The sequence below is a fragment of the Trifolium pratense genome, linkage group LG4, assembly GCF_020283565.1.
Source record: "Trifolium pratense cultivar HEN17-A07 linkage group LG4, ARS_RC_1.1, whole genome shotgun sequence".
Taxonomy (NCBI): Eukaryota; Viridiplantae; Streptophyta; class Magnoliopsida; order Fabales; family Fabaceae; genus Trifolium; species Trifolium pratense.
In genome coordinates, this window is record NC_060062.1 from 39,129,074 (window position 1) to 39,144,556 (window position 15,483).

Below are 15,483 nucleotides of genomic sequence, written 5' to 3' on the forward strand. Positions count from 1 at the left end.
TATTCTGTCAAGTTCTTATACTTTGCAGATCAAACGGACTCTTAAGATGTGTTTGGTTTGAAAGAAAAAAATAGAGAAGATAGAAAAATACGAAAACCAATGAATGTGAGAAATGATTCCTCCCGTGACAATTCCCTATGTTCCTCATGTTTGAGCATCCATACCATTGAAATCAGAGATATTCTTGTTTTGGACCCATGACCATAGAAGAGTTTCTCTTTTTTTTTTTGACAGTATAGAAGAGTTTCTCTTGAAATCAACTTTTAATAATTAATTATATTTAATATTTATTTTTTTGAAGTCTGAGATTGAATTGAACTCTTCATTTACGGTAAATGATCTGGTCTCAACTAATGTATTTGGACTAAAGTTAGTCCAAATACATTTATTGGTTTCCATATTTTGCTCTCTTTCTTATTGATTCCGTGGTAAAAAATTCAATTCATAACTATACATATATAAAGAAAATTCGGTTAAAAAGACCGTTCCACAAATTATCCGATAAAAATTAGTCACCTTTAACCGCAATAAAAACTTAGTAGCAATATGGTAGTACTTAGTACTAACCCAAACTTGGTAAAAAGGACACTGACACTGCCTAACTCGTGTGAAGCCCTAGATGTTACTCTCTCTAGTACACATTCCTATTTGAATGAAGAAAGCGAGGGACTTGTTCTTTCTAACCACCAGTTACAGAACCCTTCATAAAACCCCTAACTCATCCAACTCCACCGTTACCGCCACATTTTACCAAACAATGCAACTTTCCGATCACGATTCTTCTTCTTCCCAACGATACTCCTTCAATCCCACTCTCAACTGGAACCCTCAACTTCACAATTATTTCATCAAAGCTTATGGCTCCGATCATTTCTCTCGCATCTCATCCGCATTAACGTAACTCACACTTTCCCCCAAATCCAAAACCCTAATTAATGCTTCCGTCCTCAATTGAATTTCATCATTTTACGATTTTATGTTATGTAACTCGATAATTGAATTTTTTGATTTTGTAGGAGACCTTCTAGATACTCGTGTATTCGAGTAAACACGCTTTGTTCTAATAGTGATGATGTTATTGAGAAGTTGCGTTTGATTGTGAAGCAATCGTTGAATGGTGGTGATATTGAAGGTGGTGATGATGTGGTGAATCCTTTGAAGGAGTGTTTGGATTTAGATTCTGGTCCGTTTATGAAGTGTCGGATTCCTGGACTTGATTATGTTGTTTTTGTTTGGGGTTCGGGACCACATCGTGTTGATTATGGTAATGTAGCTCCTAAAGAGGTTATTGTTAGTAGGAAATGTGCTGAAGCTGTTCTCCGGGGAGCTCAGGTTTGATTTGATTTGGGGGATTTTTTGTTATCTTTGTGATTGATTTGTTTCTGATTATGTTTGTTTTTGTTTGTTTCGTTAGGTGTATATTCCTGGTATAATGGCTTGTAGTGCTCATGTGGAGAAAGGAGATACAGTTGCTGTCTCTGTTGCTATAGAACAGCAGGGTTCTGATGGAGGTTGGAGCTCTGGTATGACGCGTGGTATAACTCTTCAAGGATCTGAGACAGGTACTAGCAAGTCTATTTATGTCTGAACTCTGTAGATAGTTAGGTATACTTGTGTTGTAACTTGCATTCTAATATGAAGAAGTTTCGTAACATTGCCAAAACATAATTGTTTACTGCTGAGCTTGGATAATTAGTTTCTGGCTTATAGGACTTTCTTAACCGAGATAAGTATTTGACTAGAAAATAAGCCTTTAGAAGTTTGTAGGTGGTGGATATGGAGAAATTACACTAGAGAGCTTTTGAAAAGTGTTCAGATGTAGGAGCTCATTGCAAATTATAATAAAGTACTAGTTAAAAGACTCATAATTGTTGTAGGGTTATTTCAGTTTCATTTCTAATAAGTCGTGCTTGATGCAAAGTTTATGTAACATATAAATTGGATGCAGTCATTGGGGGCAACGATGGGATTGTGTTTTCAAACAGACATTGACATTGTAATTTTTTTCCTCTAATTTCTTTATTGAAAAACTAAAGCTTTACATAGTAAAAGATATGTATATATTTGATTTTAAAAATTCTGTTTAGTATTTTTTTACTTATAATTACAATGGCTTGTTTTAGAGGATAATTTCTTCTGTTTGAGACTTTGAGTAAACTTTTTTAATATGGCCGATATGATTTCTTAGCTTCTTTTGTTTCACAGATCCATATTATCTTGAACGAAATGGGCTATATATTGGCCAAGGAACTGCAATGTTGTCAAGGGCTGGAATGTTCCGTGTTACTGAAGGACTTGGTGTGGATATGAAGGATAGAGTATATGAACTTCATTCTTTTCACAGTAAGTTTAATCTCTTATTTATATGGGATATTATATTGCTGGTTTTGCCGAAACTGATTATTGCAGTCTTTCTATCATCTCTTTAAATTTTGCAATTATGTTCTTGTGTTAAATCAATTTTGAAAACATAACGAGTTGACGACCAATAGAATCCACATCAATACTTCAGCAATTTCACATATAACTAATCCTTTTAAAAATGTATTCATTTTTATTTATTTCTTTTTAATATACATACCATTGTTTTTTTCAATAATTTTTTTATTGTTTCCACCTTCTGTCTTTAGTTCTAAACTGGTTAAGATATTGAAGCCTGGTCGAATTGACTTATTACTTATTAAGTTTCACTTGTATGATATGATGGGCCAAGCCACAGATTTAGCACGACTTTTTTTATTTTGTTTCCCAACAAGTTTGTGCGAGTGAAGCAACATCTCTGCATTTAGAAGGGCTCATTCTGTTTATTTTAGCATGTGTTGGTTCATTTCCTTCGTAGCATCATCTTTGCCTTCTGTATTTGATTGCATGTGTATGGCTACTCTAATATTATTTCCTTTTGGTTTTCCAGATGTGCTTGAGGGCGAAATATTTCTTCAAAACCTGCCAAGCATTATTGCTGCTCATGCTTTAGGTACGTAAGTTACAGTCTCATTTCTTATTTCCTCCTTTGGTTGACTTACAAGGATTTTTTTCCTTGGTTGCAAATGCTTTTGTATTATAGCCTATTATCCTTCAGTTAAATCTTCAGATTAAACCACAAATTTGACAAGTTGATTTTGAGCCCACATTGGATGGTGTTTTTCAAACATTCATGTGGGTCTTAGCACATAGCCTTTGTAGGGGAGTGAGAGGAGGTTCTATGTCAGATTTGCAAAGGGATTAGAGAGATTTTTAGCAAGTACTGCATATTTAAAACCTATCTTGTCAACCGTGCTGCTTTCACAGGTAATCACGGATTTGCAGAGTGGTGGCGTGGTCCACTGTCGCGCATTTGGCCAGCGAGCCGCGTTCAACAGGTGCGGCAGTTGTGGCTGTGAATCGTGTTAAAGTTGCAGCCCAGTTGTTCCTTTGCGGCCACTATCGGTGTTCACACAGAGAAATCCCTCAAATACCCATAATTTTTAACTGTTCTGTTTATATTTAAGGGTACATTGGTCATTTCCATTTATTGAAAGTTACCTATTTTATTCTTCACGAGCAAACTGTTCTTCTGTGTGCAACTCTGTTCTCCCTCGGCGTGCAAACTGTGAGGGCCCCTGTTTCTTTTGCTTTCCTTCTGCGTGTGTTGACGATTGTTCTTGTTTTTTCTTTTGGTTTCCTTTCTTCTGTTCTTCGGGTTTTCCGCTGTTCTTTTGTTCTTCCCTCATCTTTTAATTACTTTTAGAAGTTCAATCAGCAGTTAAGTTATATTGGGTTTTGATTTTAAATGTTAGTGAGAAATGACCAAAATAAATTATAATTAAGTATGGTTATCCCTTTAATTTTGTGTATTTTTCTATTTTGAGTATTTATGTATCCTTTTGGGATTTATGTTTAGTTTTTACTGTTTTTTAGTCTCTGCAATGGCAGCTATTCCGCATTAGTTGTTCTGGGGTCCGGAACTCTGCACCGCTATCCGAAGATTAATAACATGGTTTCAAACACAACCGTGAGAAGTTGAATTTGAACCTTAATTGGATAGGGTTTTTCTGGCATTTATGGGGACCTCAGAACATGGCCTTTTAGTAGGGGTGTGAAGGTTGGATGTCAGATTCGCAAAGGGATTAGAGTGATCTTTTGAGCCAATATGCTTTTCTTGTTTTATTTTGTGTAATTTCTTTTGCATTTACCCGTGTCATGAATTGTACTCTTAATCAAAAGTTATTTACTTTGCATAAAAAAAAAATCAAAAGTTATTTACTATTAATTTTTAATTTTAGGTTTGAGAAGGAAAACATATATAGCTCTGTTTACTTATGCTTTTCTTTCAATGTTTTCTTTGCTTAAACATTTATATTTTGACAAATATTTAAAAAAGTTACATTGATTTTTCGGTTTGTTTAGTTTTCTTCTTCTATTATCTTGTAAAGGGACTTCAACTTCTGTATCATGGGCGTTTTATAATGTGACGGATAAAACTAAATGTTAATATAAATGTCATACTTCACTCAATTATTATTATTTGTTGCTGTTTTGTGTTTGTTATCCTCTTATCTCTTCGTGAGTTTTTGTCTTAATTCTTTTATATTGATCAATTTTTTGTTATTCAGATCCACAAATGGGTGAGCGGATACTAGATATGTGTGCTGCACCAGGAGGGAAAACAACTGCAATTGCAATACTTATGAAGGATAAAGGAGAGGTCATTGCAACTGATAGATCTCATAATAAGGTGGAAATTCCAAACTGTATTTGAATCTTGTAGACTTGTGATAAATATTTGGTTTCTTAACATACCAATTTTTTATTGTTGTCTAGGTTCTGGATATTCAAAAACTGGCAGCTGAATTGGGCTTGAGTTGCATAAAAGCATTTAAGTTAGATGCTTGTAAATCTGTTTCTCTAAGAAATGATATTGATACTTCTATTGATACATGCCACAATAATGCCACCAATGATGTGAAGAATCAAGTGTCTTCAAATTTGCAAGTAGAAAAAATGCCACCTCTTGGTACCGAAAGTTTTAAAACTGAGACTTTGGAAGAAAATGGTGGGTAAGTTCTATTCCCGTACTTGCTAGTTGCTACCTGCTGAAAGTAGTAGTTAGGTGGACTAACTAATTGAGTGGATTATAGGAAAGTTAAAAAAAAAATTACTATATTGGTATTCTCAAGTGACAAACAATTTGAGACAAACACATTTCATACAGAACACTATAATGAGACGGAGAGACCGAGGGAGTATAAGGTGGACTAACTAAGTGAGTGGATTATATTTATAGGAAAGTTAAAAAGAAAATTCTATATTGGTATTCTCATGTGACAAACAATTTGAGACAAACATATTTCATACAGAACACTATAATGAGACGGAGGGAGTATATTTTCCGTCTGAATATTTTATTGCATACAGGTTACAGAAAAAGATGAAACACTTATTGCATATTGCATGTACTCATGTATTGACACTTGTCTATAAAGCAGATTAAATCACTAATACATGTATAGTATTCTGTGTTTAATTATTGAGATAACATTGAATTACTCTGTAACTGTCTAAATTTATGTTTGTTTAATATAGTATTATTTCCTCTGCCAAGCACTTCCTCTACAATTCTAACATTAGAGAAATTTATTTTTCACTCCTGTTTAATTTGCTTCCACTATTGGATGCTGGTTTGTTGAAGGTCAACATGTATCTTTACCATCATAAAACTATCATTTACTTTTCTACTTCTTTCCCGTTTTATGTTTGTGTAGACTTGGTTGTAAAATGGTCAATAATGCCACTTTAAATAATAGTTATTTATTTTTTATAAAAATGTTTGTATAGACTTGAGTTTTTTTTTTTTTTTTTTTTTTCTATCAACAATTTATGGTTCTATTTTTAAATAATGTAAACAATAGGTAAAGGTGAAAAGATACATGGAGGAGCTTATCCTAGCAAAGCTGAAATCAGAAAGAGCATGCGAAGAGCTCGAAATGGACCTGGTAGAAATCAGAGCGGGGGTGGCAGGGTTGACAGTTTAAAAGGTTTCAATCCTGACAGTTTTGATAGAGTTCTTCTTGATGCTCCCTGTTCTGCCCTTGGTTTAAGGCCTCGGTTATTTGCTGGAGAGGTAGAAGATCCGTTCATTGAAATTTGGTCTGCATTTACTTGAATTTATACTCACACATAGACCAATTTGCACGCACTGGTGCAAATATATATAGCAAACAGGGACCTACAAATCTTCAAGTAGTTGACTCCTCATTTTTCACTTCTGAATTATTAGCAAATATAATTGTTAACAGCTAATTCCTGTTCTATAACGTTTACATCTTAACATATACCTGAATTTTTCTATAGGATGTAGAAGTAATGGATCAATATCTTAGAAGTTAGAACTTAGTTTGGTCAGTGTAATGTGTAGCAATCATCTCTATTTGGATGGTTAAGTTTGTAGTTATTTTCTGATATACCAAAAGCAACAACAGAAAAGGTTTTTTTTAAGAAAAGATAAGTGACCCTGCATTGCCTTGTTTTTGGTAGGACACAATTGAATCTTTAAGAAGCCATGCAAAATACCAGAGAAGGATGTTTGACCAGGCTGTTCAATTGGTTCGACCTGGTGGAGTAATAGTCTATTCCACGTAAGTATGCGCATTTGTTGATCACATTCTATGAAGCACAGACACGGACACTGACACGCCGACACCGATAAAAATTTGGAAAAATGACATAATTTAGTGTAATCATAAGTGTCGGTGTCGGACACGGACACCGACACGTTTCCACGGACACGCCTAATCTGAGGAGTGTCGGTGCTTCCTAGATCACATTGCTCTATGCATGCTTAACCTCGTTATTACAAGTTATCTATTGTAGTCTGCAGTCAGGGTCAGGTATCTTTAACAGTAGTTTTATTGGGTTCACATGTACCCTCTTTGAGTTTTTAAGTTCTTGTTTCTTAGTGCATATGATGTAGGATAAATAATCACACTATAAACTTTTCCTGTTTTACCTTCAAGATTGTCCCTTGCAATTGCAATGATTCTTGGTTGAATGAAGTTCCATATCATAAGTGCAAACATTTTCATGTTTTTCACTATAATAAATGTGTTTAAGCATATTTGTTAACAAACACTGCTAAACACTAATTGTGTTATTTTGTAATGCTTTGAAATATATTTTATTATTTAGTCTCAACTTAATGTTTGGAATCTGTTCAAGGCTTGCAGCCAAACCTGTAGGAACAGCATCATACAAAATACAAAATGATTTTGTTTTTCGAATTATCTCGGGTTTTGTTGTGCCAATATGTTGCAGTCAAACCGATGTGTTGGTTATAAGTTGTGTTTGCCTTCTTTTGTGTGTGACATTTCTGTAAAACTGATCTATTGATGCTTATCTTGAATAGTTGTACGATAAATCCTGGTGAGAATGAAGCATTAGTTCGATATGCTTTGGATAAATACAAATATCTGTCACTGGCACCGCAGGTTTGATGTTAATTCTTTACCATCTTAATTTCCCATTTTTGTTTTTTCCGTTGATTAGACTTCTATTCTATCCGTCAAAAAATATATGATTAGACTTCTAAAATTCTAAGGCTGGATTATTTTCTCATAAAAATGGATTATGTAATTGCGGGAAGGTTACTCTTCTTACTTAGATAATCTTACAAGATGGGATTTTTTTTAATGCAAACAAATATTTTGATTTTCCTGTAAATTACTTAGTAGCTCACACTCACACAACTTGGTTGTTTATTTATTCAGCACCCAAAAATTGGAGGACCTGGTCTTGTTGGTAGCTGTGAGTTTCCTGATGGATATGTAGAGTAAGTAACTTCAATATTTGCTGTAGCTTTGAAGTATAGAGCTTTTATTTCTTTTTATCCAAAAATAACTGATTTCTATGCTGATTTTTGGCTCCACATTATCTTGTCTTTATGTACAGAGAATGGTTACGACTTGGTGAGGAAAACCTTGTTCAGAGATTCGACCCATCATCTCCCCTCGATACAATTGGATTCTTCATTGCTAAGTTTGCTGTCGGATCTAAAGATACCTGACAGCTATTTGCGAGATGGTTAGCATGGATCTGTGTTCGCTTTGAGAATTTCAACTGCAGGAAGCCATTTAAGTTTTTAAAATTGGCTTCTGACTACAGTCTGGGGAGCTTCACATACGTCCATTCGGTAATATATTAACGGTGCATTCAAAAACTATGACTATGGTTGATTAATTTCATTGTTACAATCTGGATAGACAGCAAGTTTCTTACATTTGAGGTAATTTAATTGTAACTTCATGTTTTTCCTTGGTAGTAAAAAGGAAAAAGATTGTTGAAAATATTTTTGGTTAGACAGAGTTTGGTTCTAAAAGGTTAGGGTTTTGGTTAATTTATTAACTTTAGTTCCTCTTTTACTTCATTATTTTGAATTTGAATTTGAATTTTACAAGGCTGCTCTATCCTCTATGACTTTTTTTTCTTCTTTTGAGTTGATTAGCTTTTTTTCAATTGCTTGAATTTGGCGATGTGACACTCACCTTTTAGACTTTAAGTATTGATTCACTAGATGATGTGATTACATTTAGGAAAAAATTGGAGAGGATCCAAATCCGATTACATTGATTCCAAAACTTGCATTTAGTCTTGCTTTGTTCATGTGTGATTTTTCAATCAATATTGTTAAATTTAATTTCAAAGTTTAACATGTAATCATGTTTTTTCATTATTTATTTTATTAAACAATTTTCACTAATTATATTAAATTGTTACGTTTTATCATTACCCTACGGCATAAAAAACTTTATTCTGACATGTTTTTAAAAACTTCTTTTTTACCAAAAAAAAAAAAAACTTGCTATGATTAAACAATGGAATATGCACACTTTTTACAATTGTCAACACTTGTTATTAGTATTATTATAGATCATGACATAATTTGGTGGAAGCTAAAAGCTAAAATTATGCTCTTTAACTTGCCACAATTATAAATTAGATTCTTCAACTACTTTTGCTATTGTCCCTTCCCCCATTCATTCTTCATATTACTAGTAGCTAAATATCAATAATTTTCCCACAAACAACCATAACTAGCATCACTAGAGAAATGTCCATCGTAAATTTGAGGACAACATTCTCCATTAGCATAACCAAAATCAAATTCTAACTTCTCAACAACATCATCTACAAACCAATTCATTTTCATCACTTCATCTAGTTGATTGCTTGGTTCTGTCATGTCCATCATATTTAGCCACTCAAAGTCATGAACATATTGACACTCATTCTGCTCCAAACAGTTGTCCTGCTTCCCCTCATGCTCTGCACACATTAGGTTAGGATTATTAACATTTCTTTCTTCTAGTGATTCTACTATGCATTCTTTGTTACCATGAACATTTTCGCTCTTGCCCTCTTCTTCTTCGAGCAATTCTCTCAAGAGATTTTCATCAATTTCAAAAGCCTCAAAATCAATATCTACTAAACTCGCATCGTTGTTCTCACATGAAGCCATATAAGTGGAAGAAAGACGAAAAAGAACCACACACAAAAAAAAAGAGATAGTTTATGAGAACTAATTGGTTTATAACAACATGAAAATGTTTTTGCATGTTTTGAAAGGATATATGTTAGGTATTTATACACATAAATATGCAAAGAAAGGATCACATGTCATGAAAATAACATTTACCTAATATGGCGGAATCAAATGGTAACACAAAGTGAGTACGTAGGGTAATGATATAAAAGGTGTGAAGGTTCCAAATTTATCAATAGATGTGCTTATCTATTAGGATACGGCACTAATCAGTCACAAGAAATGACAAGAAGCTAATAACATTTTTAAAGGTTTCGTGATTCACGGTTTTAATTTATATAGGCAAAGGATACCTCAAGTATTTGGCCAATATCATTAATCAAGAATGTATCTAATTAATGTAGGTTGGTACATAAATAGAGTATGGTTTTTGTGGTTTTGCTATGTAACGGTGGAAGTTTGATTGAACAATTTACTAAACTTGGTGTTACGTGTATGTTTCTTTGGACATCATGTTTGATGTAATAAGGTAACATGTAATGGTAGTCATTTTCAAGCAATGCAACTCGTGACTTGTGCATGTGTTTCTCTTTTCTGTATGCTTTCTTTTAACCGTATTTGATTTATAGAAGAAATAATGCTTTCTTAAGTAAAAGTAGAATTAAAAAAATACTTCATCCGTCTTCATGAGCTTAGCTCAATTGGCAGGAATATCTCATTTTATATGTAGGGGTCGGATTTCGAACTCCGAATACCTCATTTATCCATCTAAATTGTGGAATTTCTAGCCACTAGGTGATCTACAAAAAAATCCTCATCCGAGTCCTTTGAGTTGTACACAAATCTTAAAAAACTAATTAGTTTGCATCAATTTCAATAATAAAATGAGTTTTGTTTACTAAAATACTATTATTAATTAGAGTTAATGAAGTATTTAGGACAATTGAGAGATACAATAAATAATAATGATAATAATATGAGACAAATAAATATTGAAACTGAGACACTAATATGAGATGGATGGAGCAAGAGAAAAATGTTATATCGTATCACACACTTTGTACACGAATGTTTCAGACAAATTGTGTCGAGTATAGTTTTTGTGAATCTGCGATACTAAGCATTTTTCAAAATTTATATTCATAGAAAACAATGTGCTACCAAAGGTTAGTTGGTCTAGTAGTGATCATTGTCACTGAACTTGGTAGGGAGGATCATGGTTCGATCCCCCGTTACTGCATTTGGGAGGGGACTAGAACCACTTGATGTTAGAACTTGTCCCGAACTCTGGACTACTAGAGCCCTCTTCCCCTGGGAACTAGAGGGTGAAAACCAAAAAAATAAAAAAAAACAATGTGCATGGTCTCTTAAGTGTAGTTTAGTTGGTAGTAATTGGACGTATAATTTTTGGGATGCTAATTAAGTATTTTACAAAAAAATTATTCATAGAAAACAATGTGTATGTATATATTTATACACGTAAAATATATAACTAGTTATAGGCAAAAATCATATGTATATGTAGGTAGTAATATATAGCACGAATGCTTATGCGTATTATATTTTTGAGGTGAAACTTAGAAGAAAAGGTTTGAGCAGTAAGTGTTGTTTTCTTTTAACAAACAAGTTTAAGCATTATAAAACTCTTGTGATTCATAGTTCTTTTTGTTGCTTTACATGAATTTATAATGAAAATTCATATGGATGGGACAGCAACCATGCAGTAATATAATCCTCTACGGCTGCTCTATATGAATGATGCAACAATAATAAGAGATCCAATAATTTGATGCAAAGCATATTAAATTTAGAGATGTTCTATATAAACACAAAAAGTTTGGACAAAAATACGACATCTTACTTTTTTCACTGACAGCACGAATATCAAAGCGTGCAATAAATATTAAAAAAAATAAAAAGTATCACTTTGTTGTATTTTTGTTAAAAAATTGTGTTTAAATAATATTTTCTAAGAGAGCTGTTATTTAGACACAAAAAAATATAGACAAAAGATGGACATATTCTTATTTACACATGTTGCACGCAAATTGAGGCAAAAAAATATTTAAAAACTCTGAAACCATATTTTTGTCACATTTTTGTCAGTATTTTGTGTTGAATTATCATTTCTTTTGTTCTATAGTATAATCAACAGTTATGTGATATCCATGTCACATGGATGGAGAGAGTAACAATGTCTAAGGAAAACATATACATCTAAGCTATAGTAATACGAAAGAAGTAGATCAAATTAACATGCATTTTATGGGGAAAACATTAAAAATCCCACCTAGACGTTAGTTTGTTCAGTGAGTTTCAGTGTAAATAATTTAAGAGTTAAATATGTTTTTAGTTACTATAAATATTTTCAATTTTAATTTTGAAGAGTCTGTCGAAATGTTGAGTTGGATCCTTGTGAAGTCTGTTTGATTAGAGATCTCTTGTGTCTGTCCTTCTTGATGGTTAATTCTTGCATCTTTTTTTTTAGGGGTCCTTAGATCTTCTTGTAGTGATGGGTTTGAAGTGTTCAGTTTTTGGCTTGTCTTCTGGTAGAATTAATGTATTTTTTTAGAGATTAATAGGTGTCGGCAGGGTGTACTTCTAGTATTTCTTTGTATTTTGAATTTTCTCTTTCTTTTTGCTTATTATATATAATATTATTTGCCATTAAAAAAATTGACACGGCGGAATCTCACAGATCCAACACTCATGGCTTGAATGGCATGCTGTTCAGCGCAACCAACATAACAGCACTTGCCGAACAACAACAACAACAACAGTTGGAGTGGAAGAAACCTCCAATTGGTTGGTTCAAATGCAATGTCGACGCGGATTTTCACAGTCAATTAAATAAAACAAATGTAGGTTGGTGTCCGAGAGATCACACAAGAGAGTTTGTGATAGCCGGAACCTCATGGAGACAAGGAAAATGTTCCATAATTGAAGGGGAGTTAATTGTCTTACTTGAAGCTTTGCAAGGGATGGAACATATATCACACACATCATTTTTTAATTGGATTCGAAGAGTGTGGTGGATGCTATTTATAATTTACGCGGGGATAACTCAGACTTTAGTTCCTTAATTTGTAATATTAAAAATGTATTGTCATTTAATTCAAACTTTGTGATAAAGTTTATAAATCGACAAGCGAATATGGTGGCTCATATACGCTTACTTTGGCTTTCAGCACCAATTTAATATGGTTCGGTATTCAGTTATGATATAAGTTCATGGACGCTAACTTTGTATTACATCTTTATTGAATAACGAAATAATGAGTTTTTGATTGTAGAAAAAAAGTTTATTTATTAATGAATTTACTAAAATACTTTTTTTTATCTACCAACAAAAAATACCCTTTTTTGTAACAAACAAAAAATACCCCTTTTTTTTTTCTTCCAACATTTGAAAAAGAAATCCTAGTTTCTTTTTCCACTCTAATTTATCCTGCGACATCTCTCATCTCTCTCCCTTCATAAATCTTCTGCAAATCCACAAAGATGGTACTATAGTCTATCACAAATTTTAAATTTAAGTGGCTATTTTCCTATGATTTATGATGGTAGTGTTGCGTTCGGGGTTCTACATACAGTTGCTCTGTTGCTGGTGTTTGGGCATATTGATCCTTGCAAAGCAGCGCAGCTGAGACTTAGAAAAGTTAGAACCCATAACATTTTAGCCTAGCCATTATTGTTATTTGTCTGGATAACAATTTGACCCGTATCCACAGGGGTACGCGCAAAAAATATTCACAATCGGTAAGATAAAAAATCACATTTTGAGTACGGGCACGAATATGAGCAATTACCCGCAAAAATAAATGGGTATGAGTGCGGGTGTGGATGCCTTAGTACCCACGGGCCACCGCGCCCCGTACGCATATAATATATATTTATTTATATTGTTATTTAATAATTTATGTATATCAATTTTAAAAAATACAATACTATTTTTTTTTTTTTTTTTTTGGTCAGGTAGCCTAGTGGCTTGAAATTCCACCTTTAAAGATGGATAAGTGGAGTGTCCAGAGTTCGAACCCTGGCTCCTGCATATAAAATGCTGATGTCCCAACCAATTGAGCTAAGCTCATGGGGACAAATACAATACTATTTAACTATTACATATTTTTAACAAAAATGTTTATTTATATATAATATAATTTATACTATGCTATATCTATTCTATACTATATATAAAGAAAATACATGAGTTTTGGCGTAGACTTTTCATAATATCAACAATACTTTTATTTTTTTTTAGTAGCAACAAAAATCTTTTATTAACAAACTCACCATATAACATAAGACACTTTTTTTTAGCAGCAAAAATCTTTTATTAAGAAACTGACCATAACATAAGACATATTTTTTTTGGACATAAGTTAGACACAGACAGGCGTTGTCTAACCCGCTAGTATAATATAAAGAGTATACAAGAGTTTCAGAGTGAACTTTTCATAATACCAACAATACCCTTGATTTTTTTAGTAGCAACAAAAAACTTTTATTAACAAAATTCTCCAAACATAAGACACTTCTTTTTATTTTATAACGACAAAAAAATTTTATTAACAAACTTACCATAACATAGTGCATATCTTTTTTTTGGACATAAAGTTAGACACAGGCAGACGTGGCTGCCTGACCCGCTAGTATAATATAAACACATTGTGAAAATGTCAACATAGATGTGAACTTTAACATAAGGTTAGTAATAATTTTGTTTATAATTTTCATGAGTCAACATTAAAATATTTGAATTTTTTAATTCTATTAAAACGATATGCTATTTTATAATTGATCGATTTATAGTTTTAACAAAAATACGGATAACGGGTGCATGTATGGGTATCGGGATATGGGGATGGATATAGACATTTTTTAATCTACGGATATGAGGATGAATATTATAATACCCTCCTTATACTCTACACATTGTCATCCCTCATATGCTTGTGAGTTGTTAGACACAATAGTGAGTTTGTTGTTGGGTATGATCAGGGAACATAAAGTGAAAAGAGTAAAGTGTTTTTTTTTTATAAATTTATGATCATAAAACATAAATTTTGTTACAAGAATAATATAAAATAATGTGAATCTATAATAAATCATTGTATTCTAGTTTCTATTTTGGTTCAAAACAATCTTCGCTAAAGTAAGTGCCTCAGACTAGTGTGAGCAAGCCTAACCTATCACACATAGATGGAAGACTGTTTTGCAACGTTGGAGGGCGATGTTCTAAGAATATTATGATAAACCACTAACACTTTTCACATCTCATTTTTCTCTTTCTCTGCTTTTTTGTCTCTTTGATTTTTTATTTTAATTAATTTTATCGTAGCGATTCATGATCCTCCTCCATAGTTGTTTGCTCAAAACCATATATCTCTTCATTATTTTTTTTTTTGAATGGCACATCTCTCTCAATCTCATACTCTCTTTTTTGGTGTTGCTTTAAAATAATACTTTGAACCAAAACCTCCGAGTGCAAGTCAAGATGGCTGTGATGAAACATGATGATGGTCGTGACCTTGATGGGGATGGTTGAAAGTACGAATGATGTTGAAAAATGGAGCATCGATTGAAGATTTATGATGGTGTTCGTCAATTTCACGATGATGGTGGGATGAGAGTGAAACAATTGGGTTCAATAACAGTGCCAACATACATCTTAGTCATTTAAAAATAGTTCTGTGTACATGCACGTCAACTTACTATAACAAAAGTTAAAAGCAGAGACCAATTTTGAAGACAGCAAAATTTATAGGGACTATTATTCGATGAATATTTTAGGAGTATTAAATGTAAAAATTGAAATTTTTGGAGGGACTAAAAATATATTTAACTCAATTTGAAGAGTAAGGATCCTCTCTATTTTCCAAAAGAAACAAAAAAACTCCATTACTAATGTTTTGAGGATATAAATGTCAAATTATACAAAATACTCTCTCTATTCCAAAATAAATGAC

At 32.8% G+C, this 15,483-nt stretch overlaps 1 protein-coding gene across 6 annotated transcripts; it reads left to right on the top strand.

Moving 5' to 3' along the window:
• The first annotated feature begins 558 nt into the window (after positions 1-558).
• On the top strand, positions 559-8,487 carry LOC123882290 (rRNA (cytosine-C(5))-methyltransferase NOP2C). Of its 6 annotated transcripts, none has more exons than XM_045931119.1 (12): positions 559-897; positions 1,017-1,332; positions 1,415-1,562; positions 2,206-2,343; positions 2,912-2,974; positions 4,593-4,714; positions 4,801-5,032; positions 5,889-6,100; positions 6,514-6,614; positions 7,382-7,463; positions 7,743-7,804; positions 7,924-8,487. In XM_045931119.1, the coding sequence occupies exons 1-12, from the start codon at positions 653-655 to the stop codon at positions 8,036-8,038; spliced, it is 1,836 nt and encodes a 611-aa protein (XP_045787075.1). In that variant the 5' UTR covers positions 559-652; the 3' UTR covers positions 8,039-8,487. The 6 variants fall into 6 exon arrangements, 4 of the variants coding, with proteins under 4 accessions (XP_045787075.1, XP_045787078.1, XP_045787076.1 ...); XM_045931120.1 differs by having other exon boundaries at positions 599-897; positions 7,743-7,808; positions 7,924-8,022; XR_006799753.1 differs by lacking the exon at positions 6,514-6,614 and having other exon boundaries at positions 598-897; positions 7,924-8,003.
• Positions 8,488-15,483: the final 6,996 nt, after the last annotated feature.